Source organism: Bombina bombina, chromosome 2, assembly GCF_027579735.1.
Source record: "Bombina bombina isolate aBomBom1 chromosome 2, aBomBom1.pri, whole genome shotgun sequence".
Taxonomy (NCBI): Eukaryota; Metazoa; Chordata; class Amphibia; order Anura; family Bombinatoridae; genus Bombina; species Bombina bombina.
Window position 1 is genome coordinate 420,142,803 of NC_069500.1, and position 26,388 is coordinate 420,169,190.

General features: G+C 41.7%; 1 protein-coding gene across 1 annotated transcript in view; it reads left to right on the top strand.

Annotated features, from left to right (window-relative positions):
* The window catches only part of CLTCL1 (clathrin heavy chain like 1), a 314,203-nt gene that overhangs the window by 132,959 nt on the left and 154,856 nt on the right, over nucleotides 1-26,388 (top strand). The window contains exons 11-16 of the mRNA XM_053701960.1: nucleotides 23,535-23,672; nucleotides 24,017-24,181; nucleotides 24,335-24,515; nucleotides 24,674-24,837; nucleotides 25,145-25,270; nucleotides 25,491-25,633. Coding sequence (XP_053557935.1) covers nucleotides 23,535-23,672; nucleotides 24,017-24,181; nucleotides 24,335-24,515; nucleotides 24,674-24,837; nucleotides 25,145-25,270; nucleotides 25,491-25,633 — 917 coding nt within the window. The remainder of the gene's footprint in view (nucleotides 1-23,534; nucleotides 23,673-24,016; nucleotides 24,182-24,334; nucleotides 24,516-24,673; nucleotides 24,838-25,144; nucleotides 25,271-25,490; nucleotides 25,634-26,388) is intronic.

Sequence of the window (26,388 nt, forward strand, 5' to 3'; positions counted from 1 at the left end):
CCTGATTCTGTTAGCTAGTGCTTTTGAAGCACCCCAATACTTATCCATCTTATTCCTTATATGGGGAATAAGACACTGTAGTGATTCTAGGCAGTTCCATTGCTTAGCCATACATATTTCTTACTTGAGAAAGCAGCATATTTTATTTCTTATATGGAAATTTAATTTATATGGTGGTCTTTTGGTGTGATCAGCGCCTAAACTTAATGAATAATCACTTATTTCTTATTTGGCCTTGTTTATCCATAAGGATTATCAGATCCTTGTTTTCCTCTCATGCAGAAGGATCTGAGCATGACCTCCATGGATCCGAAAGATTCATGCCTTCTGCTTCCTTGTCACAGACTTTCCAGTATTTTCGCCTTTTTTTTTTTTTTTCTAGACAAGCACTTCCTTTTCGTAGCTTTTCTCTCAGATTTAGTTATGGCTCCTAGGATCTTGTCAAAATGTGCTAAGAGATTTCCTTATAGACCGAATACAGGGATTGTGGTGGCTCCGTGCCTGGTACTCATCTTGTTTCAGGTGCCCTCTTTTCTTCTACAAGATATGACGAGTCCACGGATTCATCCTTACTTGTGGGATATTATCCTCCTGCTAACAGGAAGTGGCAAAGAGCACCAGAGCAGAGCTGTATATATATATAGCTCCTCCCTTCTCTCCACCCCCAGTCATTCTCTTTGCCTATACTAGTAATAGGAAGAGGTAAAGTGAAAGAGGTGTTAAAATGATAGTTTTTAGTTTTCTTCAATCAAGAATTTTTTATTTTAAATGGTACCGGTGAGTACTATTTTCCTCAGGCAGCATATAGAAGAAGATTTCTGCCTGAGGAGTGCTATAGAATCTTCACTGTGGGGAACGTTTTCATGTTACACAGCATTGTGGTATGTTCAGTCATTTACTTCTGAAGAGACTGTGATATTTCAGAACCGGCTGACATAGTTCCCAAAGAGGGAAGAGGTAAGCAGTAAACCTATAGACATAAGAAGGGGTATTACTGAAATCCTGTGTATTTAATTTTTATCAGGGCTAAATGCAGCAAGCAATTATGGCAGCATGGTTTAGACACTGGGGCAGCATAACGGTTTTTATTGCAAAACGGTTCGATATAACTGGTGTTTGTACATTGTTCTGGGGGTTCACATGGCTATAATCATACAATTTAGGAATGCTTATCCACATGGCTAGTTCTATACTGCTTTACATGCGGTTGTTTAGGCTGAGAGTACATCGCATATGATGGGCGGGCCCTAATTTTCACGCCTCAGATGCGCAGTTGATTTTGTCAAGAAGGCAGCAAACTTCAGCTTCGGTTGGGCCCAAACTGAGAGATTGTTTACCGGAGTGATATTGAGACGTTTGTCAGATCCCTGAGGGCAGGTAGGTGCCACAGCAGAGCTGTGGCGAGGTGCAGGGGGTTGTCTACGTTTTTTTCATAACGGTTTGTGTTACATTACTCATTTAGGAGGTTATATTTGCCCCTTGCTTGTGGTGCAATATCCGACTGCAATATAGGATAGGTATACGTTAAAATTGAAAGTTTGTTGACATTTTTAAGCAGATTTGAAAAATTGTGCGCTTTTTTTATTCCTTAAAGGCGCAGTACTTGGTTTTTCAAGAATTTGTTTTCATCAATAAATAAAGTGTTTCACGACTTTTGTGGTTATTACTAGCCTGTTCAACATGTCTGACATTGAGGAAAGTCAATGCTCTATGTGTTTAGAAGCCATTGTGGAACCCCCTCTTACATTGTGTACTTCTTGTAATGAAAGGGCAAAGAACATATTTTAGGTGATAAAAGTATGTCTAAGGATGATTCTCAGTCTGAAGAGAATCGGGTTATGCCACCCAATTCTCCCCAAGTTTCACAACCTTTAACGCCCACTCAAGCGACGCCAAGTACTTCTAGTGCGTCTAATTCTTTTACTCTGCAAGATATGGCTGCAGTTATGTCTACTACCCTCACAGAGGTATTTAGTAGGGGGCAGACTTTCTCTCTTCGCTCAGGCTTGGGCAAGGGATGTTCAGGATCCCTGGGCATTGGAAATTGTGACCCAGGGGTATCAGCTGGAATTCACGGATTTTCTCCCAAGAGGGAGATTTCATCTTTCACGTTTGTCTGTAGACCAGACAAAAAGAGAGGCGTTCTTACGCTGTGTAAAATACCTCTATACCATGGGAGTAATTTGCCCAGTTCCAAAACTAGGACAGGGGTTTTACTCATATGTTCGTGGTTCCCAAAAAAAGAGGGAACTTTCAGACCAATTTTAGATCTCAAATGTCTAAACAAGTTTCAAGATGGAGACTATACAAACAATTTTGCCAATGATCCAGGAGGGTCAATATATGACCACCGTGGACCTGAAGGATGCGTATCTTCACATTCCTATCCACAAGGATCATCATCAGTTTCTAAGGTTCACCTTTCTGGACGAACACTATCAGTTTGTGGCCTTCCTTTCGGGTTGGCCACAGCTCCCAGAATCTTCACAAAGGTGCTAGGGTCCCTTCTGGCAGTTCTCAGGCCGCGGGGCATAGCAGTGGCACCCTATCTGGACCAAAATCTGACCAAATCTCACACGGACATCGTGTTGGCATTTCTAAGAACTCACGGTTGGAAAGTGAATATAGAAAAGAGTTCACTAGTTCCACTAACAAGAGTTCCATTCTTGGGAACTCTGATAGACTCGGTAGACATGAAAATATTTCTGTCAAAGATTCTAAATACTTGCCGAGCACTTCAGTCCATTCCTCGGCCATCAGTGGCTCAGTGTATGGAGGTCATTGTATTAATGGTAGCAGCAATGGACATTGTTCCGTTTGCTCGCTTTCATCTCAGACCACTGCAGCTGTGCATGCTCAGACAGTGGAATGGGGATTATGCGAATTTATCTCCTCAGATAAATCTGGATCAAGAGACCAGAGAGTCTCTCTTCTTTGGTGGTTGTCGCCGGATCATCTGTCCCAGGGAATGTGCTTCCGCAAGCCAGCATGGGTAATAGTGACGACGGACACCAACCTCTTGGGCTGGGGTGCAGTCTGGAATTCCCTGAAGGCTCAGGGTGTTTGGACTCAGGAGGAGTCTCTACTACCAATCAATATTCTGGAACTGAGAGCAATATTCAACGCGCTTCAGGCGTGGCCTCAGTTGGCTTTGGCCAAATTCATAAGATTCCAGTCGGACAATATCACGACTGTAGCATATATCAATCATCAAAGGGGAACAAGGAGTTCTCTAGCGATGATAGAGGTTTCAAAGATAATCCGATGGGCGGAGGCTCACTCTTGCCATCCATCATCAATCTATATCCCAGGAGTAGAGAACTGGGAAGCTGATTTTCTAAGTCGTCAGACTTTTCATCCGGGGGAGTGGGAACTCCATCCGGAGGTGTTTGCATCATTGATTCGTCAATGGGGCACACCGGAATTGGATCTGATGGCATCTCGTCAGAATGCCAAACTTCCTTGTTACGGGTCCAGGTCAAGGGATCCCCAAGCTGTACTGATAGATGCGCTAGCAGTACCTTGGTCATTCAACCTGGCTTATGTGTTTCCACCATTTCCTCTCCTGCCTCGTGTGATTGCAAGAATCAAACAGGAGAGAGCTTCGGTAATCCTAATAGCGCCTGCAAGGCCACGCAGGACTTGGTATGTGGATCTAGTGGACATGTCCTCTCTGCCACCATGGAAACTTCCGTTGAGACAGAACCTTCTCATTCAAGGTCCGTTCCAACATCCAAATCTAAATTCTCTGCAGCTGACTGCCTGGAGATTGAACGCTTGATCTTATCTAAGCGGGGATTCTCTGAGTCGCTCATTGATACTTTGATTCAGGCTCGCAAGCCTGTCACTAGAAAGATTTACCATAAGATATGGCGTAAATATCTTTATTGGTGCGAATCCAAGGGCTACTCATTGAATAGGGTTAGAATTCCTAGGATTTTGTCCTTTCTCCAAGAAGGATTGGAGAAGGGATTATCAGCTAGTTCCTTAAAGGGACAAATTTCTGCTTTGTCAATTTTACTACACAAGCGTCTGGCGGATGTCCCAGACGTTCAGTCTTTTTGTCAGGCTTTAATCAGAATCAAGCCTGTGTTTAAACCTATTGCTCCACCATGGAGTTTAAATTTAGTTCTCAATGTTCTTCAAGGGGTTCCGTTTGAACCCATGCATTCCATAGATATTAAGCTTTTATCTTGGAAAGTTTTGTTTTTAGTTGCTATCTCTTCTGCTTGAAGAGTTTCTGAGCTTTCTGCGTTACAATGTGATTCGCCTTATCTTATATTCCATTCTGATAAGGTGATTTTGGGTACTAAACCTGGATTCCTTCCTAAGGTTGTTTCAAATAAGAATATTAATCAGGAAATTGTTGTTCCTTCTTTGTGTCCTAATCCTTCTTCTAAGAAGAAGAGTCTGTTACATAATTTTGACGTGGTTCGGGCCTTGAAGTTTTACTTACAAGCGACCAAGGATTTCCGTCAAACATCTTCTCTATTCGTTGTTTATTCTGGAAGACGTAGGGGTCAAAAAGCTACGGCTACCTCTTTCTTTTTGGCTGAAAAGCATCATCCGCCTGGCATACGAGACTGCTGGACAGCAGCCTCCTGAAAAGGTTACGGCTCATTCTACTAGAGCTGTGGCTTCCACATGGGCTTTTAAAAATGATGCTTCTGTTGAACAGATTTGTAAGGCTGCGACTTGGTCCTCCCTTCATACTTTTTCCAAATTTTACAAATTTGATACTTTTGCTTCTTCTGAGGCTATTTTTGGGAGAAAAGTTCTTCAAGCAGTGGTGCCTTCCGTTTAGGTATCTGTCTTGTCCCTCCCATTCATCCGTGTCCTGTTGCTTTAGTATTGTATCCCACAAGTAAGGATGAAATCCGTGGACTCGTCGTATCTTGTAGAAGAAAAGGAAATTTATGCTTATCTGATAAATTGATTTCTTCTACGATACGACGAGTCCATGGCCCTCCCTGTCATTTTAAGACAGATTATATTTTTTTTCTAAACTTCAGTCACCTCTGCACCTTTTAGCTTTTCTTTTCTCTTCCTATACCTTCGGTTGAATGACTGGGGGTGGAGCTATATATACAGCTCTGCTGTGGTGTTCTTTGCCACTTCCTGTTAGCAGGAGGATTATATCCCACAAGTAAGGATGAATCCGTGGACTCGTCGTATCGTAGAAGAAATCAATTTATCAGGTAAGCATTAATTTCCTTTTCCTTTAGCGTCATCTTTCACAGGAAGTTTTCTCAGGACATTTATTCTAGTATCCAATTCTCTCAATCCCATTTCGAGAGTGGTATTTCTGGGTTTTATTCTATTTTCATTTAGCTACTTCTCTCAGATCTACTCAGGGAGAAGCTTAGGGCTGCCTGTCATCTATTTAAGCCTTTCCTCATCCTTAAGTGGCTCAAGTCAGGACGTGGTAGGTCTTACAGTTGCAGCCCGGATACTATTCCTTGAGTCCTCCAGAGTTATGTATGTTCAGACTTTGATTGTGGACCATTCAGATCTTTCCCAGGTAATATCTCTGGTTCTTCAGTCAACAGATTCTCTAGACACAGGGATGTTCTGTCGTAGCTCAGTGGTTAGCACAGTTGCTTTGCTACCGTTAGGTTGAGGATTCAAATTCTTCCTGTAACATTTCAGCTAGCAATCCACAAGAGATTGTTTATGCCAGTCGCGGATTCCTGCTCTCAGGGAATGTTTTTTTGTGTGTGTTATTTTGTGTGTTTTTTTTGTCCTTTCTGGGTGATGATTTCCATAGATGAGAATTTCAGGATGGAGAACAGTGTGGGGTTCTCTGAGGACTCAAGGGCCCTGGCGCTTGGAGGAAGAGACTATCCCCTTCAGTTTCTGGACTGGGTGTTTTTTCAGTGAGACTGTTGTGGCCTCTGCTTCGTTCCGTCTGTTAGATTCCATTTGGAAATCTCTTCTGTGGCTTATGCTCTCTAGACTGAGAGGTGTCCTGTAAGATCTCCCACATGTGAGGGTGTCTGGAGATAAAGGTAATGTTTTCTGGTCTTGGTCAATTTACCGAGATTCAGGTTAAGATCAAGAGACAGACCTTCAGGCGGAGCTAGTGGACGCTCTGGCGGTCCCCTGGTTTTACTATCTGGTATACGGTTTCTCCAATCATGCCACTGTCCCAAGTGGTAGTTGGGATCTGTCTTAAGAGGATTTTATAGATTCTTCTGGCTCCTGCGTGGCCTCAAAGGACTTGGTGTGCATATCTAGTGGGAATGTTGTCTGTTCCCCGTGGCGGTTGCATTCTGAGGCCGTTCGTTTTAGCACAAGGCTGTTTTTTGTTTGTTTTTTTTAATTAAGACCTAGCTGCTTTGAGGATGTCTGCATGGAGATGGCCTGGCTAGTCTTGTCCCAGAGAGGATCTGTTATCATACGATCTGGTGGGTTTCCTCTTTTAGGTGAATGTGTTTTTCCTGTCATAGAGTGAGGAACTCACATTTTGTAGTTCCTTCCAGATGGTTTGGAGGAGGACTCCTCCATGGAGCTTTGTCTTTGTTCTCAGAGTATTTATCAAGCTCCAATTTGAGCCTATGCTTGCTGTTATAAAGTTGCTCTTTGGGAAGAGATCTTTTATTATCTTTAACCCTGTACGTGTATCAGATTATTTGTTGTCTCCAATAAGACTTGCATTTTTCGGTTCTCCATTCCGCAGTTCTGTGGACATATCTGTGACTTTTCCTAGATTAGTTTTTCCCACATTATAAACCAGGAATATGTGGTTACTACTTTTATTCCAATCCGTTTTCTTCCTAGATGAGGTTGTTGCATGATTTGGATGGATCGCATATTGGAGACCTTTCTCTGAACACTGTTCTTTCAAACAGGACTTCTTTTTAAACCAGCAGTTTCTATTACATGTGTAAGCATTGCAAAAGGACGAGGAATTATCTGCAATTAGATCAACAAAATGTTCTGGTTTCCACAGTAAAGCAATCTCTTACCTGGAGGATGCACAATCCGTCATTGGGGCTTCCTTTATTCGGCCTTCCTGGGCTAAAGTGACCACAGATGCCTGTATGTTAGGATGGGCCCCGTATGGGATTTTGGAGAGCGCAAGTAGTTTGGTCTCCTCAGGTGGTGAGGATAACTATAAACATTGTGGAATTTAAACATAGTTCTCTCTGTTCTGCAGTTGGGATTCCAATCCGTGCATAATTTAGATATTACATTTCTTTCCTGTAAAGTTTTTTTCTTTTAGAAATATCATCTGCTAGGAGAGTTTCAGAACTCTTAGCATTATGTGAATCCCCCTTTCTCATTTTCCACAAGGACAAAGCTGTGCTTCGTACCAAATGAGATTTTTTTCCCCCTAAAGTTGTTTCTTCTGAAAATATAAACCAGGAGATTGTTGTGCCTTCTTTGTGCCCTGATCCTTCCATTTCTAAGGAGAGGCTTCTCCATAAGCTAGTAAAGTAAGAGCCTTAAAGGGACAGTCAACACCAGAATTTTTATTATTTAAAAATATAGATAATCCCTTTATTAAACATTCCTCAGTTTTGCATAACCAACACAGTTATATGAATACACTTTTTACCTCTGATTACCTTGTATCTAAGCCTCTGCGGACTGCCCCTTTCTTTTTTAAGACACAATGAGTCCATGGATCATCTTAATTATTAATGGGATATTCACCTTCTGGTCTTCTGGTCAGCAGGAGGAGGCAAAGAGCACCACAGCAGAGCTGATAAATAGCTCCTCCCTTCCCTCCCACCCCAGTCATTCTCTTTGCCTACGTTAGTGATAGGAAGAGGTAAAGTGAGGTGTTAGATTAGATTCTTCAATCAAGAGTTTATTATTTTTAAAGTAGTGCAAGATTGTGCTGCTTTGTTCTAGGGTGTAGCCGTAGTCCATATCAGTCTCCACAGGAGAGCTTTGGTGGCTTTAGAGCAATGGGAACTTGTGGGACATAATACTCACTGTGCCTCCCATATTCTGATGCTGCCCTGACCAAGAAAACCTGATGGATTTTTACTCAGGACTTTCGTTTGTTTCCAGGTCCATGGGAGGGAGAGGACCTCTTATACCTGAGAACTGCCTTGCTGCCAGGCAGAAAATGAGTGCTGACTTTATTTCTGGGGGTTGAGGATCTCAGAAAAAGTTTGGGCACTTTATTAATTTTTCATCTGACCTCATTGAACTTGTACTCAGATTCCCTCTAAGACAAGTTGTCTATATAGCCTAAGGGTGCTGACGACATGGAAACTGTACAAGATTCTATTGCAGATCATCTAGTACACAGATGAAACACTGCAAACAAGGATTTTCGGTCTATCGGACTGAGCAGCTGTTTAAACTGTAACTGTTCAGTCTGTCCATTTGCTCCAGGTGGCTTTACTTAGAAATGGCGACCGGGAGATTTCGTATTACGTTTTTACTTATTTGTGTAAGAACAGTGAGTGGTGTTTCCGCAAATGATAACCGCTGACTAGAGTAAAGATCTATTTTTTCAATCAATGGCGACCGGGAGCTGGCTTGAGTAACGCCCACGAGGGGCGGAGCTTGTAAACGGCGCCAACATTTTTCTTCCTCCCTCCTAACGCTTCTGATATACACTAGGAATGGAGGATGGCGCATTTCAGAAACCCTTCCTTTCTAACACTTGGGTTATCGGAAGAAACAAAGGAATACGTGTTTAATTTCTTGCTCTAAAGACAGCGCTAGTATAAGGTCAGACTTTGTATAGAAAGGCTGTCTGACGCCTCAGCTGGGTGTAGCTGAGGTGTAGACAGAGTTTAATAGTACTGACAATTCTCTCATACAGGTTCAACCATGTCTGACTACGCTAGATATATGTTAAAGGGACACTGAACCCAAATTTTTTCTTACGTGATTCAGATAGAGCATTTCATTTTAAACAACTTTCTAATTTACTCCTATTAATTTTTTTCTTCATTTTCTTGCTTTCTTTATTTGAAAAAGAAACAATTTAAGCTATTTTTTTGGTTCAGTACCATGGAAAGCACTTGTTTATTGGTAGGTGAATTTACTCACCAATCAGCAAGAACAACACAGTGTGTTCACCAAAAATGGGCCGGCATCTAAACTTGCATTCTTGCATTTCAAATTAAGATAACAAGAGAATGAAAATAATTTAATAATAAGAGTAAATTAGAAAGTTGCTTAAAATTGCATGCTCTATCTGAATCACGATAGAAAAAATTTGGGTTCAGTGTCCCTTTAATTCTTTTTAACAACAGGCTAAGTCTTTTTTAAGTATTCTGCCATATGTGAGGCAGATTGATTAAAGAAGTGCACATTACATTTTCCAACACGCATGCAGTGCCCTCCGGTTCCTTACAATTTCCATCTGGAATTGCTACACAAGACATTGCTTCCTCAAAGTAGTAAGCGATGTCTGTGAACAAAGAAGTAACGTTAAGTTCTGCAATGGTTGCATGCTAATTTAGCTTGCCTCTGCACACAGAAATAAAAGGTTACTTTTTTAAAATTTAAAGAGACAGTAAAGTTTATGTGCTAATTTTCGTTGAAGATTCCAACTGTTTATTTGAGTAAATCATCCTTTATTATTAAATACGGTCTAGGAGCCTAGTGACAATGGTCAAATTTACAACAAATTTTTTCCTAAGGTGTTTCAAAGGAAAAAAAAATAAAAATGTTTGCCCACATGGAATTTCCCTGTTTTTAATACAGAGTAGTGGGATTGACTCAGTTGTGTTTTTTTTCAAATGTTTCTTCCCTGTAATTAAATAGGAAGATACTTCGGTAATACCGGATAAGGACTTCTCAGTCTCGGATGAGGTAAACACCTTTATCTGATCAGGAGCTTCTTGAGGAAGTTTTTTTTAGCTACTCTGGGTGGCTCCAACACCAGTATGTTCATCTAATATTATGATGGAACCTTCATGATGGAAGTATCCTGTACCAGATAGGACTATAGGGGTTTTTCTCCTTTTTTTCTCCTACACTTAGAAGGTGGGAGATAACCAGGGCAAATGGGAATCCCCACGTTGGTCTAGAGTCTTAACATGAAGGATAGTAGTTTTTTCAGGATTCTATGCAGGTGGAGGACCCTATGATTATTAGGGTTAGAGGGTCTACATTGTCAACCTGCGGTTCCCGAGATACGGGTCGAGGCCCAGGGACCCCCAGGCGGAACTGTAAATGATCTGGTGGTTCCTTGGACTTTCAGTCTGGCATACCTTTTGTTCTCTGTTTGCGCTTCTTCCTGGGGTCATTGCTCGACTCAGACAGGAGAGGGCATCGGTGATTCTCATTGCTCCATCTTGGCCTTGCAGGATTTGGTATGCAGAACTGGTGGACATGTCAACTCTGCCACCGTGGAGACTTCCGTTGAGGAAGGACCTTATAGTTCAAGGGCCCTGCCTTCACCCAAGTCTAGTTTCTCTGAAGCTGACTGCTTGGAGATTGAACGCTTAATTTTGTTAAAGAGGGTTTTTTCTGATTTGGTCATAGTGACCATAATTCAGGCTCGTAAGCATGTGACTAGAAAGATTTACCAGATGATTGGGTGTAGATATCTTTATTGATGTGAATCCAAGGGCTACTCATGGAGTAGAGTTAGGATTCCTAGAATTTTGTTTTTTCTCCAAGAGGGTTTGGAGAAGGACTTGTTGCTGAGTTTCCTAAAGGGTCAAATCTCGGCTTTATCTATTTGGTTACTCGAACGACTGGCAGATGTTCCAGGTGTTCAATCTTTTTGTCAGGTCTTGGTCAGGTTCAAGCCTGTGTTCAAACCAGTTACTCCTTCTTGGTGTCTGATTTTAGTTCTCAAGGTTCTTCAAGGGGCTCCGTTTGAGCCTATGCATTCCTTAGATATTAAGATGTTATCTTGGAAGGTTTTATTTCTTGTGGCTATTTCTTCTGCTCAGAGTGTGTCAGAGCTCTCGGCATTACAGTATGAGTCTCCTTATCTTATTTTCCATTCAGATAAGGTAGTTTTTAAGTACCATTTAGGATTTCTTCCTAAGGTTGTTTCTGACCGGTACGTTAATCAGGAGATTTTTGTTCTTTACTTGTGTCCTAATCCCTTCTCTCAGAAGGAAAGGCTTCTGCACAATTTGGACGTGGTCCGTGCTTTAAAGTTTTATTTACAGGTGTCTTAGGACTTTCGTCAGTCTTCTTTCTGTTTTTCTCAGGAAAACGTAAGGGACAGAAAGCTACGGCTACTTCCCTTTCTTTTTGGCTGAAGAGTATAATACGTTTTGCTCATGAGACTGCTGGACAGCAGCCTTCCGATAGCGTTGCGGCTCATTCCACGAGGGATGTTGCTTCCTCATGGGCATTCAAAAATGTTAGTTCTGTGGAACAGATTTTCAAGGCTGCAACTTGGTCCTCTCTTCACACTTTTTCAAAGTTTTACAAATTCGATACGTTTGCCTCGGCTGAGGCTGTGTTTGGGAGAAAGGTTCTTCGAGCAGCGGTGCCTTCCGTTTAGGTTTTCGGTCTTGTCCCTCCCGTATCATCTGTGTACTCTAGCTTTGGTATTGAATCCCATTAGTAATTAAGATGATCCGTGGACTCATCGTGTCTTAAAGAAAAGAAATGTTATGCTTACCTGATAAATGTATTTGTTTTTTGACACAATGAGTCCACGGCCCGCCCTGTTCTTGTAAGACCGGATTTTGGGTTTTTGTAAACTTCAGACACCTCTGCACCTTGGTTTTTCCTTTCTCTTCCTAACTTCGGTCGAAGGACTGGAGTGGGAGGGAAGGGAGGAGCTATTTATCAGCTCTGCGGTGGTGCTCTTTGCCTCCTCCTGCTGACCATCTGTAATATCCCATTTGTAATTAAGATGATCCGTGGTCTCATCGTGTCAAAAAATAAATACATTTATCAGGTAAGCATAAATTTTCTTTTATGTCAGTTCTTTTGACAGATTTGCATTTTAGCCAATCAGTGCTGGCTCCTAGGTAACTCCACAGGTGGCAACACAATGTTATCTATATGGCATACAAACCAAGGAATGACTGGGATTTCAGACTTCAAGAGAGGTTAAAAAGTTCAAGTTTTATTGCACATAGAGAGTAGCAAAACAGTACGTCCCCACAATAGCATACATCCAACGTGTTTCCTGCCCATTATGGCACTTCATCAGGGGTCTATATTACATACATATACTAATGCCCTCTAGTGGTGAACAAATGTCAAAATGCATTCAGATAGGAGGCGGCCTTCAGGGGCTAAGAAATTAGCATATAAACCTATTTAGGTTTAGCTTTCAACTAAGAATACAAAGAGAAGAATCAAAATTGATGATAAAAGTAAATTGGAAAGTTGTTTAAAATTACATGCCCTATCTAAATCATGTAAGTTTTTTCCCTTTAAAGTTTTATCTCCAGGCTACTAAAGATTTCCGACAGAGCACAAGCTTATTTGTGCATCTTTCTGGTCCTTGTAAGGGTCCAAAAGCTACTGCAGTGGGTGTGACTTCTTGGCTCAAACAGGTGATTCACAAAGCTTATTTGGTGGTGGGATCAGTTGCTACTTTGTGGACTTTTAAAAATGAAACATCAATGGAACAGATTTGCAAAACTACAACATGGTCTTCCTTTACATACTTTTGCCAAATTTTATCGTTTTAATGTTTTGCTTTGGAAGCTGTTTCTGGCAGGAAAGTCCTTCAGGCTGCAGTATCTGGCAAATAGGAACTGTTTCTTGTCCCACCCTTTCCTTGTCGAGGACTCCACAGCTTGGGTATTAAATGCCACATGTCGTCATATGAAAGAAAACAAAATTTATGCTTACCTGATGATAAAGTCTTTTCTTTCAGTGAAGAGAAAAGACAGAAGCGCCACATGGCCCAATATTGTTTGATCCAGAATAAATAGATCTTAAGGTGATGAGTAAACTCACGTTTAGTAGAGCACCTCAGTTAGTGCTAGATATACGGTCTGGGATCTATTTGGTCACCCAGAAGACCAACTTCCTGCACAGGAGCTGATGTTAGAGGAGAGAGCAGGAGGTCCTTCAAAGATGCACAGTCCGAATGGGAGGGAGAGACCAGAGGTGCCCGAGTATTCACATGGGAGATGCTCCGTTTCCTGGCTGATAGCTGCAGTCGTCGGCATCAGGTGCCAGGGGTGAAAAAACATGCAATATCGCTAATAGAATACACAAACTAGTTTCAGCCCAAGTAGTGGCCTTTTTCAATGTGAATAGTATAGAATTATTATAGAAGTATAGAATTATTTGGTCACATCTTCTCTCCTACACTTAGGGCGCCCCCTCTTTTTCTTTTTTCTTTTCTTTCAGGATGGTGAGAGTCCATGAGACTCCGCCCTTTTTAATTTAATTTTTTACCTCCTACATACCCTGCTTTATCTTTCCTGTCCTTTTCCTCTGCTCAATTATACGTTAAACAGATTAGTACAGGGAGGTGGGAGGGCTTAAAAGCTCTTGTTGTTTGTGGTTCTTCGCCTCCTCTTAATGGCAGAAATTCACACATCAAGGCTCGTGGACTCTCACTTTTCTGAAAGAAAATTTATTAGTAAACATAATTATTTTATTTTTTTTAAGAATTTTGTATGAAGGTGGTTTCCTATATTAGTGTTCCCCACAGAAAATATTTTATATTATAATAGAACTCTCTGCTATCCAAAGCACACCTTAGTTGCATAATAGAACATAAATGTATTTCATGCTAATTTGTACAATACAATTTTAACATTATTGGCTCAGTAACATCAGCTGGGTGGTACACTTGCTAAAAAAAAGTCCTGGGGAGAACACAGATTATTATATTTCTGCAAACTAAAAGTTATTTTCTAAAACGTCTTGGTGAGAAAAAGTTATTTGTGTAGGGGATTTACATAAAAAAGTGAAATGTATGTGTAAACGTAATGAGAGCCAAACGACTAAATAGTGCTCCAGCACAGTGGTGTGAAAGTGGTTCAGCAGTGAAGGGGTTAAGGAGCAATTGAGTGCTGAACTTTGTTGCAATAAGACAGTTACACTGGAGTGGGCTAGCTGAGGCTGCAGAGATTGAAGATTACTGTAGTCTGTAAGGATCAGAAGTCAGAGAAATGCAGACTGTTATCTTGATGATATGTAGGCTGGGTCTGTGTGTAATGGAACATCTCCTGCTAATCGCATATCAGTGAGTACTTGAAACTACAAGATCTGATTGTTCTATCTAACATTTTGTATGTAATACTCTCTATGCCTTATTTCTTTCTTAATTTAATTCTATTCCAACACTATTTAAATGAAAATGTCACAATCTGTCTAGTAACATGCCACTGACAGGCTATATGCTATCTACAGCTTTCTTTCTGAAAAAAAAATGCCGGAAGAAAGGGCAAGCCAAAAATGAAAACATGGATTTTATTTTTATTAATATGTAAAAACATAACCTTTTTGGCTAGTTACATTATAATAATTAGTGTATTGGAATTTAATATTCCCTTAAAGGGATACTAAACCCAATTTTTTTCTTTCATGATTCAGATCGAGCATACAATTTTAAGCAGCTTTCTAATTTACTCCTATTTCTCCAACATAGGTGTGTCCGGTCCACGGCGTCATCCTTACTTGTGGGATATTCTCTTCCCCAACAGGAAATGGCAAAGAGCCCAGCAAAGCTGGTCACATGATCCCTCCTAGGCTCCGCCTACCCCAGTCATTCTCTTTGCCGTTGTACAGGCAACATCTCCACGGAGATGGCTTAGAGTTTTTTAGTGTTTAACTGTAGTTTTTATTATTCAATCAAGAGTTTGTTATTTTAAAATAGTGCTGGTATGTACTATTTACTCAGAAACAGAAAAGAGATGAAGATTTCTGTTTGTATGAGGAAAATGATTTTAGCACCGTAACTAAAATCCATGGCTGTTCCACACAGGACTGTTGAGAGCAATTAACTTCAGTTGGGGGAACAGTGTGCAGTCTCTTACTGCTTGAGGTATGACACATTCTAACAAGACGATGTAATGCTGGAAGCTGTCATTTTCCCTATGGGATCCGGTAAGCCATGTTTATTAAGATAGTAAATAAGGGCTTCACAAGGGCTTATTAAGACTGTAGACTTTTTCTGGGCTAAATCGATTCATTATTAACACATATTTAGCCTTGAGGAATCATTTATTCTGGGTATTTTGATATGATTATATCGGCAGGCACTGTTTTTGACACCTTATTCTTTAGGGGCTTTCCCTAATCATAGTCAGAGCCTCATTTTCGCGCCGGTATGGCGCACTTGTTTTTGAGGACAGCATGGCATGCAGCTGCATGTGTGTGGAGCTCTGATACATAGAAAAGTCTTTCTGAAGGCATCATTTGGTATCGTATTCCCCTTTGGGCTTGGTTGGGTCTCAGCAAAGCAGATTCCAGGGACTGTAAAGGGGTTAAATATAAAAACGGCTCCGGTTCCGTTATTTTAAGGGTTAAAGCTTCCAAATTTGGTGTGCAATACTTTTAAGGCTTTAAGACACTGTGGTGAAATTTTGGTGAATTTTGAACAATTCCTTCATACTTTTTCGCAATTGCAGTAATAAAGTGTGTTTAGTTTAAAATTTAAAGTGACAGTAACGGTTTTATTTTAAAACGTTTTTTGTGCTTTGTTATCAAGTTTATGCCTGTTTAACATGTCTGAACTACCAGATAGATTGTGTTCTGACTGTGGGGAAACCAAGGTTCCTTCTCATTTAACTATATGTATTTTATGTCATAAAAATTTTTAGTAAAAATGATGCCCAAGATGATTCCTCAAGTGAGGGGAGTAAGCATGGTACCGCATCATCCCCTCCTTCGTCTACACCAGTCTTGCCCATACAGGAGGCCCCTAGTACATCTAGTGCGCCAATACTCCTTACTATGCAACATTTAACGGCTGTAATGGATAATTCTATCAAAAACATTTTAGCCAATATGCCCACTTATCAGCGAAAGCGCGACTGCTCTGTTTTAGAAAATTCTGTAGAGCATGAGAACGCTGATGATATGGTTTCTGAAGGGCCCCTACACCAGTCTGAGGGGGCCAGGGAGGTTTTGTCTGAGGGAGAAATTTCAGATTCAGGAAACATTTCTCAACAAGCTGAACCTGATGTGATTACTTTTAAATTTAAGTTGGAACATCTCCGCGCTCTGCTTAAGGAGGTGTTATCCAATTTGGATGATTGTGATTATCTGGTCATTCCAGAACCACTATGTAAAATGGAAAAGTTCTTAGAGGCCCCGGGGCCCCCCGAAGCTTTTCCTATATCCAAGCGGGTGGCGTACATTGTTAGTAAAGAATGGGACAGGCCCGGTATACCTTTAGTACCTCCCCCCATATTTATAAAATTGTTTTCCTATAGTCGACCCCAGAAAGGACTGATGGCAGACAGTCCCCAAGGTCGAGGGGGCGGTTTCTACTCTACACAAGCGCGCCACTATACCCATAGAAGATAGTTGTGCTTTCCAAGATCCTATGGATAAAAAATTAGAAGGTCTGCTAAAGATGTTTGTTCAGCAAGGTTCCCTTCTACAACCAATTGCATGCATTGTCCCTGTCACTGCAGCCGCGTGTTTCTAGTTTGATGAGCTAGGAAAGGCGATTATTAGTAATTCTTCTTCTTATGAGGAGATTATGGACAGAATTCGTGCTCTTAAATTGGCTAATTCTTTCACCCTAGACGCCACCTTGCAATTGGCTAGGTTAGCGGCGAAAAAATTCTGGGTTTGCTATTGTGGCGCAGAGCGCTTTGGTTAAAATCTTGGGCAGCGGATGCGTCTTCCAAGAACAAATTGCTTGACATTCCTTTCAAGGGGAAAACACTCTTTGGCCCTGACTTGAAAGAGATTATCTCTGATATCACTGGGGGCAAGGGCCACGCCCTTCCTCAGGATAGGTCTTTTCAAGACCAAAAATAAACCTAAGTTTCGTCCCTTTCGCAGAAACGGATCAGCCCCAAGGGCTACGTCCTCTAAGCAGGAAGGTAATACTTCTCAAGCCAATCCAGCCTGGAGACCTATGCAAGGCTGGAACAAAGGAAAGCAGGCCAGGAAACCTGCCACTGCTACCAAGACAGCATGAAATGCGGGCCCCCGATCCGGGACCGGATCTGGTGGGGGGCAGACTCTCTCTCTTCGCTCAGGCTGGGGCGAGAGATGTTCTGGATCCTTGGGCGCTAGAAATAGTCTCCCAAGGTTATTCTCTGGAGTTCAAGGGGCTTCCTCCAAGGGGGAGGTTCCACAGGTCTCAGTTGTCTTCAGACCACATAAGAAGACAGGCATTCTTACATTGGGTAGAAGACCTGCTAAAAATGGGAGTGATTCATCCTGTTCCATTAGGAGAACAAGGGATGGGGTTCTACTCCAATCTGTTCATAGTTCCCAAAAAAGAGGGAACGTTCAGACCAATCTTAGATCTCAAGATCTTGAACAAGTTTCTCAAGGTTCCATCGTTCAAGATGGAAACCATTCGAACACTTCTTCCTTCCATCCAGGAAGGTCAATTCATGACCAAGGTGGATTTCAAGGATGCGTATCTACATATTCCTATCCACAAGGAACATCATCGGTTCCTAAGGTTGGCATTCCTGGACAAGCATTTCCAGTTCGTGGCGTTTTCTTTCGGATTAGCCACTGCTCCTAGGATTTTCTCATAGGTACTAGGGTCCCTTCTGGCGGTGCTAAGACCAAGGGGCATTGCTGTAGTACCTTACTCGGACGACATTCTGATTCGAGCGTCGTCCCTTCCTCAAGTAAAGGCTCACACGGACATTGTCCTGGCCTTTCTCAGATCTCACGGATGGAAAGTGAACGTGGAAAAGAGTTCTCTATCTCCGTCAACGAGGGTTCCCTTCTTGGGAACTATAATAGACTCCTTAGAAATGAGGATTTTTCTGACAGAAGCCAGAAAAACAAAACTTCTAGACTCTTGTCGGATACTTCATTCCGTTCCTCTTCCTTCCATAGCGCAGTGCATGGAAGTGATAGGTTTGATGGTAGCGGCAATGGACATAGTTCCTTTTGTGCGCATTCATCTAAGACCATTACAACTGTTCGTGCTCAGTCAGTGGAATGGGGACTATTCAGACTTGTCTCCGAAGATACAAGTAAATCAGAGGACCAGAGACTCATTCCGTTGGTGGCTGTCCCTGGACAACCTGTCACAAGGGATGACCTTCCGCAGACCAGAGTGGGTCATTGTCACGACCGACGCCAGTCTGATGGGCTGGGGCGCGGTCTGGGGATCCCTGAAAGCTCAGGGTCTTTGGTCTCGGGTAGAATCTCTTCTACCGATAAATATTCTGGAACTGAGAGCGATATTCAATGCTCTCAAAGCTTGGCCTCAGCTAGCGAGGGCCAAGTTCATACATCAACCATCAGGGGGGAACAAGGAGTTCCCTAGCGATGGAAGAAGTGACCAAAATCATTCTATGGGCGGAGTCTCACTCCTGCCACCTGTCTGCTATCCACATCCCAGGAGTGGAAAATTGGGAAGCGGATTTTCTGAGTCGTCAGACATTGCATCCGGGGGAGTGGGAACTCCATCCGGAAATCTTTGCCCAAGTCACTCAACCGTGGGGCATTCCAGACATGGATCTGATGGCCTCTCGTCAGAACTTCAGAGTTCCTTACTACGGGTACAGATCCAGGGATCCCAAGGCGGCTCTAGTGGATGCACTAGTAGCACCTTGGACCTTCAAACTAGCTTATGTGTTCCCGCCGTTTCCTCTCATCCCCAGGCTGGTAGCCAGGATCAATCAGGAGAGGGCGTCGGTGATTTTGATAGCTCCTGCGTGGCCACGCAGGACTTGGTATGCAGATCTGGTGAATATGTCATCGGCTCCACCATGGAAGCTACCTTTGAGACGAGACCTTCTTGTTCTAGGTCCGTTCGACCCACTCCAGCTGACTGCTTGGAGATTGAACGCTTGATCTTATCAAAGCGAGGGTTCTCAGATTCTGTTATTAATACTCTTGTTCAGGCCTGAAAGCCTGTAACCAGAAAAATTACCACATAATTTGGTATATCTGTTGGTGTGAATCTGCAGGATTCCCTTGGGACAAGGTTAAGATTCCTAAGAGTCTATCCTTCCTTCGAGAAGGATTGGAAAAAGGATTATCTGCAAGTTCCTTGATGGGACAGATTTCTGCCTTGTCTGTGTTACTTCACAAAAAGCTGGCAGCTGTGCCAGATGTTCTAGCCTTTGTTCAGGCTCTGGTTAGAATCAAGCCTGTTTACAAAATTTTGACTCCTCCTTGGAGTCTCAACCTAGTTCTTTCAGTTCTTCAGGGGGTTCCGTTTGAACCCTTACATTCCGTTGATATTAAGTTATTATCTTGGAAAGTTTTGTTTTTGGTTGCAATTTCTTCTGCTAGAAGAGTTTCAGAATTATCTGCTCTGCAGTGTTCTTCTCCTTATCTGGTGTTCCATGCAGATAAGGTGGTTTTGCGTACTAAACCTGGTTTTCTTCCAAAAGTTGTTTCTAACAAAAACATTAACCAGGAGATAGTTGTGCCTTCTTTGTGTCCTAATCCAGTTTCAAAGAAGGAACGTTTGTTGCACAACTTGGATGTAGTTCGTGCTCTCAAATTTTACTTAGCAGCTACTAAGGATTTCAGACAAACTTTGTCTTTGTTTGTTGTTTATTCTGGTAAACGGAGAGGTCAAAAAGCATCTTCTACCTCTCTCTCCTTCTGGATTAAAAGCATTATCCGATTGGCTTATGAGACTGCCGGACGGCAGCCTCCTGAAAGAATCACAGCTCACTCCACTAGGGCTGTGGCTTCCACATGGGCCTTCAAGAACGAGGCTTCTGTTGATCAGATATGTAAGGCAGCGACTTGGTCTTCACTGCACACTTTTTCTAAATTTTACAAATTTGATACTTTTGCTTCTTCTGAGGCTATTTTTGGGAGTAAGGTTTTGCAAGCCGTGGTGCCTTCCATTTAGGTGACCTGATTTGCTCCCTCCCTTCATCCGTGTCCTAAAGCTTTGGTATTGGTTCCCACAAGTAAGGATGACGCCGTGGACCGGACACACCTATGTTGGAGAAAACATAATTTTTGTTTACCTTATAAATTACTTTCTCCAACGGTGTGTCGGGCCCACGGCCCGCCCTGGTTTTTTTAATCAGGTCTGATAATTTATTTTCTTTAACTACAGTCACCACGGTAACATATGGTTTCTCCTATGCAAATATTCCTCCTTAACGTCGGTCGAATGACTGGGGTAGGCGGAGCCTAGGAGGGATCATGTGACCAGCTTTGCTGGGCTCTTTGCCATTTCCTGTTGGGGAAGAGAATATCCCACAAGTAAGGATGACGCCGTGGACCGGACACACCGTTGGAGAAAGTAATTTATCAGGTAAACATAAATTCTGTTTTTCTTCATTTTCTTGCTATCTTTATTTGAAAAAGAAGGCATCTAAGCTAAGCACCCAGCCAAATTCTGGTTCATAACCCTGGACTTTACTTGTTTATTGGTGCTGTCCAATCAGCAAGAACAACCCAGGTTGTGAACCAAAAATGGGCTTACTTCTAATCTTATATTCTTGCTTTTCAAATAAAGATAGCAAGAGAATGAATAAAAATTGATAATAGGAGTAAATTAGAAAGTTGCTTAAAATTGCATGCTCTATCTGAATCATGAAAGAAAACATTTGGGTTCAGTGTCCCTTTAATGAATGTTACAGGCATTGTGTGGTTTGTTTCAATAACTTGCTTTACTATTGTGCTTTCCTGTTCCTTACAAGGCTGGTCCATGTTGAACTTAATTGGGGTAAAGAGTGCACACATGATGATATCCAGTTGCATTGCTAAAGGAATCTCTGCTCTTTTTTTATGTTCACTTCACCAATTATACTCCCACATATTGATGGTCTCATCTGTAATTACATCTTTTGTTGCAGTCTTGTATAAACCAATTATATAGGTCATCGGAACACCACAATATAATTATGAGCCAAATGTATTCATTGTATCTGATCAAATGTGTAATTGCATGTTGCTGCATTGGATTTAGCTAGCATGAAGTATTTTTATGCCCAGTAATATTATCATTGTGAAACGCATCTAAATTAAATTTGTAGCGTTTTATTTTTTTAATAAATACATTTTTAATAAATTGTTTTAAAAGCATTGAAAATGTGGCTCCTAGAGGTGAATTTTGTGGTTAATATATTCTGACCTCTTATTAAAGTTGATAGTAGACCTTGAGCGCCCTGTTGGGAGTTGGAGGGAAATACAAATGTAGTACTATATATGTGTATCTATTTTGTATAATTATATTTATTTATTTTGAGTTCTAGATTTTGAACAATGGGTGTATTTTGGCCTAGGCAAACAAGGCACTTGCCTAGGGTGGCAGATTAAGGGGGGGGGCAGCATCTAATTTTATATATATTTACTGCTCACGTGACTATTTTTTCAATAAAACACTTGCCACCCGAAGAAACATCCCAACACAAACCTGCAATCTCCCAACTTCACTCCCAGTGGCCCACTCTGCACCCTCCTCCCGACCACTGAGAGCGAAGTGGCTTCCCTTTTGTCTTCCTCTCACCTCACTACCTGCCCACGTGACCCTATTCCTTCACCTCTAATTCCCCCTGTGTCTCTCACCCTCACTCCGGCTCTTACTCACATATTCAACCTATCCCTTTCTACCGGCTCATTCCCTGCTTCCTTCAAACATGCAAAGGTCACCCCCCCATCCTCAAAAAACCCTCCCTTGACCCCAACTCCCCTGCAACCTACCGCCCCATATCACTGCTCCCGCTAGCTTCAAAATTACTTGAAAAACTAGTTTTCAATCGCCTAACCCAATTCCTGTCCTCCAACTCATTGCTCGACCACCTGCAATCTGGCTTCCATCCCCAACACTCAACTGAGACTGCCCTCACCAAGGTTACTAACGATCTCCTTTCTGCTAAAAACAAAGGCTACTACTCTATACTCATCTTACTGGACCTCTCTGCTGCCTTCGACACTGTTGACCATCAACTTCTCCTACAGACTCTCAGCTCTCTTGGGGTCTGTGACACTGCCCTCTCCTGGATTCACTCTTATCTCTCTAACAGATCCTTCTCCGTCTCTTCTGCTGGTGACTCCTCCTCTCTTTTGCCTCTGTCTGTTGGAGTACATCAAGGCTCTGTCCTGGGTCCTCTACTCTTCTCTATTTACACTTCTTCACTGGGTAAACTTATCAACAGCTATGGCTTCAGCTATCATCTCTATGCTGACAATACCCAGATCTACCTTTCCACCCCTGCACTCTCTCCTTCTGTCAATTCTCACATCAGTGACTGCTTATCTGGCATTTCCTTCTAGATGGCCTCTCACCACCTAAGTATAAACATGTCCAAGACCGAACTACTTCTAATTCCCCCCTCTAACTCTACTCCAGTTTCTAATTTTTCCATCACTGTTGGCGGCACCACTATCTCCCCATCACCCCAAGTCTGCTGCCTTGGAGTCACGCTTGACTCAAATCTGTCCATTTCCCACATCCAATTGCTCTCTTCATCCTGCCGCAACCACCTACGCAATATCTCCAAAATTTGTCAGTTTCTAAGTGCTGAAACTACTAAACGGCTAATCCACTCCCTGGTAATTTCCCGACTTGACTACTGTAACAACTTACTAACTGGCCTCCCTCTCTCCCGCCTCTCTCCCCTCCAATCCATCCTAAATGCTAATCCACCTCTCTGGACGCTCTGTTTCTGCTGCACCTCTCTGTGAGTCCCTTCACTGGCTCCCCATTCACAACAGACTTAAATTAAAAATTCTTTCCCTGACCTACAAATCCCTCACCAATGCTGCCCCACCCTACCTGTCCTCACTTATCAACAAATACACTCCTGCCCGCCCCCTAAGATCCAACAATGACCTGCTTCTTGCGTCCTCTACCATCACCTCCTCTCATGCTAGACTACAGGACTTCTCTCGTGCGGCACCAACCCTCTGGAACACACTTCCTCGTGCTGTCAGACTTGCCCCTAACCTCTCCTCCTTTTAAACGTTCCCTAAAGACCTTTCTGTTCAGGGAAGCTTATCACCCGACTTATTAACATACTAACTTCACTTAACTAACAGCTGCCCTCTATCTCCTCACTAATATCATTCTCACCTTTGCAGTCCCCACCTCCTGTTTCCCATCCGACCCATCTAGATTGTAAGTTCCCACGGGAATAGGGCCCTCAATTCCCCCTGTTTTTGTCTGTAAAATTTTGTCTTATCGTATTGTTTCTCCATTGTACTGTTATCCTTGTACCCATGGGCAGCGCTGTGGAATCTGTTGGCGCTTTATAAATAAAGAATAATAATAATAATTCAACCCACCCGAGTGTTTTGTAAGCCCTGGTGAACATTTACTCTAGAAATACCATGAAAACAAAAGAAAATGTTACAATCTGGGGGGCAGCAGAATTTTGAGTGCCTAGGGAAGCACAAAACCTTAATACGCCACTGTTTTGAACAATTTTGTTGAGTTCTGAATGTTAAAGTATTAAAGTTCAAAACACATTTACTTTTTTTTGTTCAATTTGTACTGCCTTATTTTCATGCTATGTTAACAATCACCTTGTCTTATCTATTTCCAGATTGTAGATGTCTTTATGGAGAATAGCCTTATCCAGCAGTGCACATCCTTCCTGCTTGATGCACTAAAAAACAATCGTCCTGCAGAAGGCCACCTTCAGACACGCTTGCTGGAGATGAACCTGATCCATGCACCACAGGTATTGCCGTGTAAAAGACTTAAAAATTGCTACGTGAGTTATTGCCACAGCATTGATCTCCAAACTCACTTTTAGATTTGTCACAATTTTACCTTATAAAGCATCAGGGAGAAACCCACAGCTATATTTTTATATCCGCTGATCTAAAACTTGTTATATTTACCACTCTGCCTTGGTCCAAATTACTTTTATATTTTACAATTTGCAGTAAATGATCCTGCTGTCTATCATTGCACATATGTGAACTAGGTTTTTAGAAATAGACACCCACATCAGAGGCTTAAGCATCTTATAAAAGACTTGTCTATCTCATCTTATTTCTCTTGCATCTATATCCTGGTCAGGTAGCAGATGCCATTCTAGGAAACCAGATGTTTACACATTATGACCGTGCCCACATTGCTCAGCTTTGTGAAAAGGCAGGACTGCTGCAGAGAGCCCTTGAACACTACACAGACCCTTATGATATTAAAAGAGCTGTGGTGCACACACACCTTCTCAATCCAGAGGTGAGTGTTCTTGTCGATTATTTTTTTTGTATCTTTTTCTAGTAACTACAGTCGCTCTCTTTTCCTCTCATTTCTCTAATTACCTTTTAGTGTTCCAAACTGTGTTTGTTTTTGTTTGTTTGTTTGTTTTTTGACGACTGTGCTTGGTTACAGTGGCTGGTAAACTTTTTTGGCTCACTGTCTGTGGAGGATTCTGTGGAGTGCCTGCGCGCAATGCTATCAGCTAACATCAGGCAGAATCTACAACTCTGTGTTCAAGTGGCATCCAAGTATCATGAACAACTGGGCACTCAGAACCTCATTGAACTCTTCGAGTCTTTCAAGAGTTATGAAGGTATCTAAGCTTTTTGTAATAATGTTAATTCATATAAATCCATGCCTTCAACTACATCTGAATATCAAACTGTGTTTAATATTCAGTTTTTGAGTTGACATTGATTTCTCAATGTTTGCAGCTCAAGATTTAACTTTTTGCCAATCCTTTACTGCCAGGTCTCTTCTACTTCCTGGGATCCATAGTTAACTTCAGCCAAGACCCTGACGTGCACTTTAAGTATATCCAGGCAGCATGCAAAACAGGACAGATTAAGGAGGTGGAACGGATCTGCAGAGAAAGCAACTGTTACAATCCTGAACGTGTCAAAAACTTCCTCAAAGTATGTCGCTTGAGCTATGATTTCTCACTACAAACAATAAAAAATAACATTCTTCTCTCTCATTATACGTTAAAGGTATACTAAACCCTATATGCAGAACAGTGGGTGCTCTGTTCTTCTCCCTGCCCACCATGAATCCTAGGCAATTGGATGATGCCACCCAATGTGTTTCCTGTTACTGAGAATTCAAGACACTACTGTACTTGCACCCTCCTGTTTTAGGATCTAATGGATTCTTCTGTAAGCAAACACACCCTTATAGTGATATTCTTGGATCATCATTATCTTGTCCTCTTTTTCTTCCTAGGAGGCCAAACTTACAGACCAACTTCCATTAATTATTGTTTGTGACCGTTTTGACTTTGTCCATGATCTTGTCCTCTACCTGTATCGCAACAACCTTCAGAAATATATTGAGATCTATGTGCAAAAGGTGAGTCACTGAAATTGTAATTGGTTTTAATTATTTTTGGAAAATATATGAAACTATGCAATTTTTTTTATTTTTTACTACTATATTGTATAAAACCCTTTCAATTATGTGATAACACAAATTTAATTGATATAAAATATAGGACATTTTATTCTGGAAATGATTCTGTGCAGTCAAACCTTTAAATTCTGTTAGTTAAAGGTTGTATCTCTGCCCTTAGGTCAATCCAAGCCGTATCCCAGCGGTTGTGGGAGGACTTCTGGATGTGGATTGTTCTGAAGATATTATAAAGAACCTAATTATGGTTGTACATGGCCAGTTCTCCACTGATGAACTGGTTGCTGAGGTGGAAAAAAGGAACAGGTGAGACAATGCACACTGGTTATCTTTCTTTAAGTTTGGGAGTTGTTATATCCTCAAAATGCCTCTGCTTTACACTGAATTCACCTGTCCTATGGAGGTCTGCCATGGGCAAATTTTATTATTATTTAAATTTTATTTTTTTGAATTTTGCTTGCTTAACCCCTGCCAAGAGTTTAAATACATATAGTCCAGTTACCTTCCAGTACCTACTGCAGATAAGGATTCTTCTAGTGAGACAATCAGAAACCGGTATCTGTCACTGGCCACATACTCATCTGGAGTGACACATGAGTGTTCCAGTTGCACATCTTTAACCAGGAAGAAACGTAAGAAAAGGGAATAAAAAAAAAAATTACTCTTAAGAAATATACCTTTTTATTTATACACTAGAGAGTCTAACTTGTTGAACCTTTTTGCATTAACTGATATATTGACACTTATTAATCAATCTTTCTTGGTTTCATTTTTATTCTATTCCTCACAAAACCGAAAGTGATGTGGAGTGTGAAAATATTAGTCCCTAATCATTTTGGCTTTTATATTAAAGTTGTGTTATTACATTCAAGCCAACATTTCAGTATAAATATAAGTACATAAAACATTAACCCTATTTCCATCTTAATGGGAGGAGAGTCCACTGCTTCATTCATTACTTGTGGGAATTAAGAACCTGGCCACCAGGAGGAGGCAAAGACACCCCAGCCAAAGGCTTAAATACCTCCCCCACTCCCCTCATCCCCCAGTCATTCTTTGCC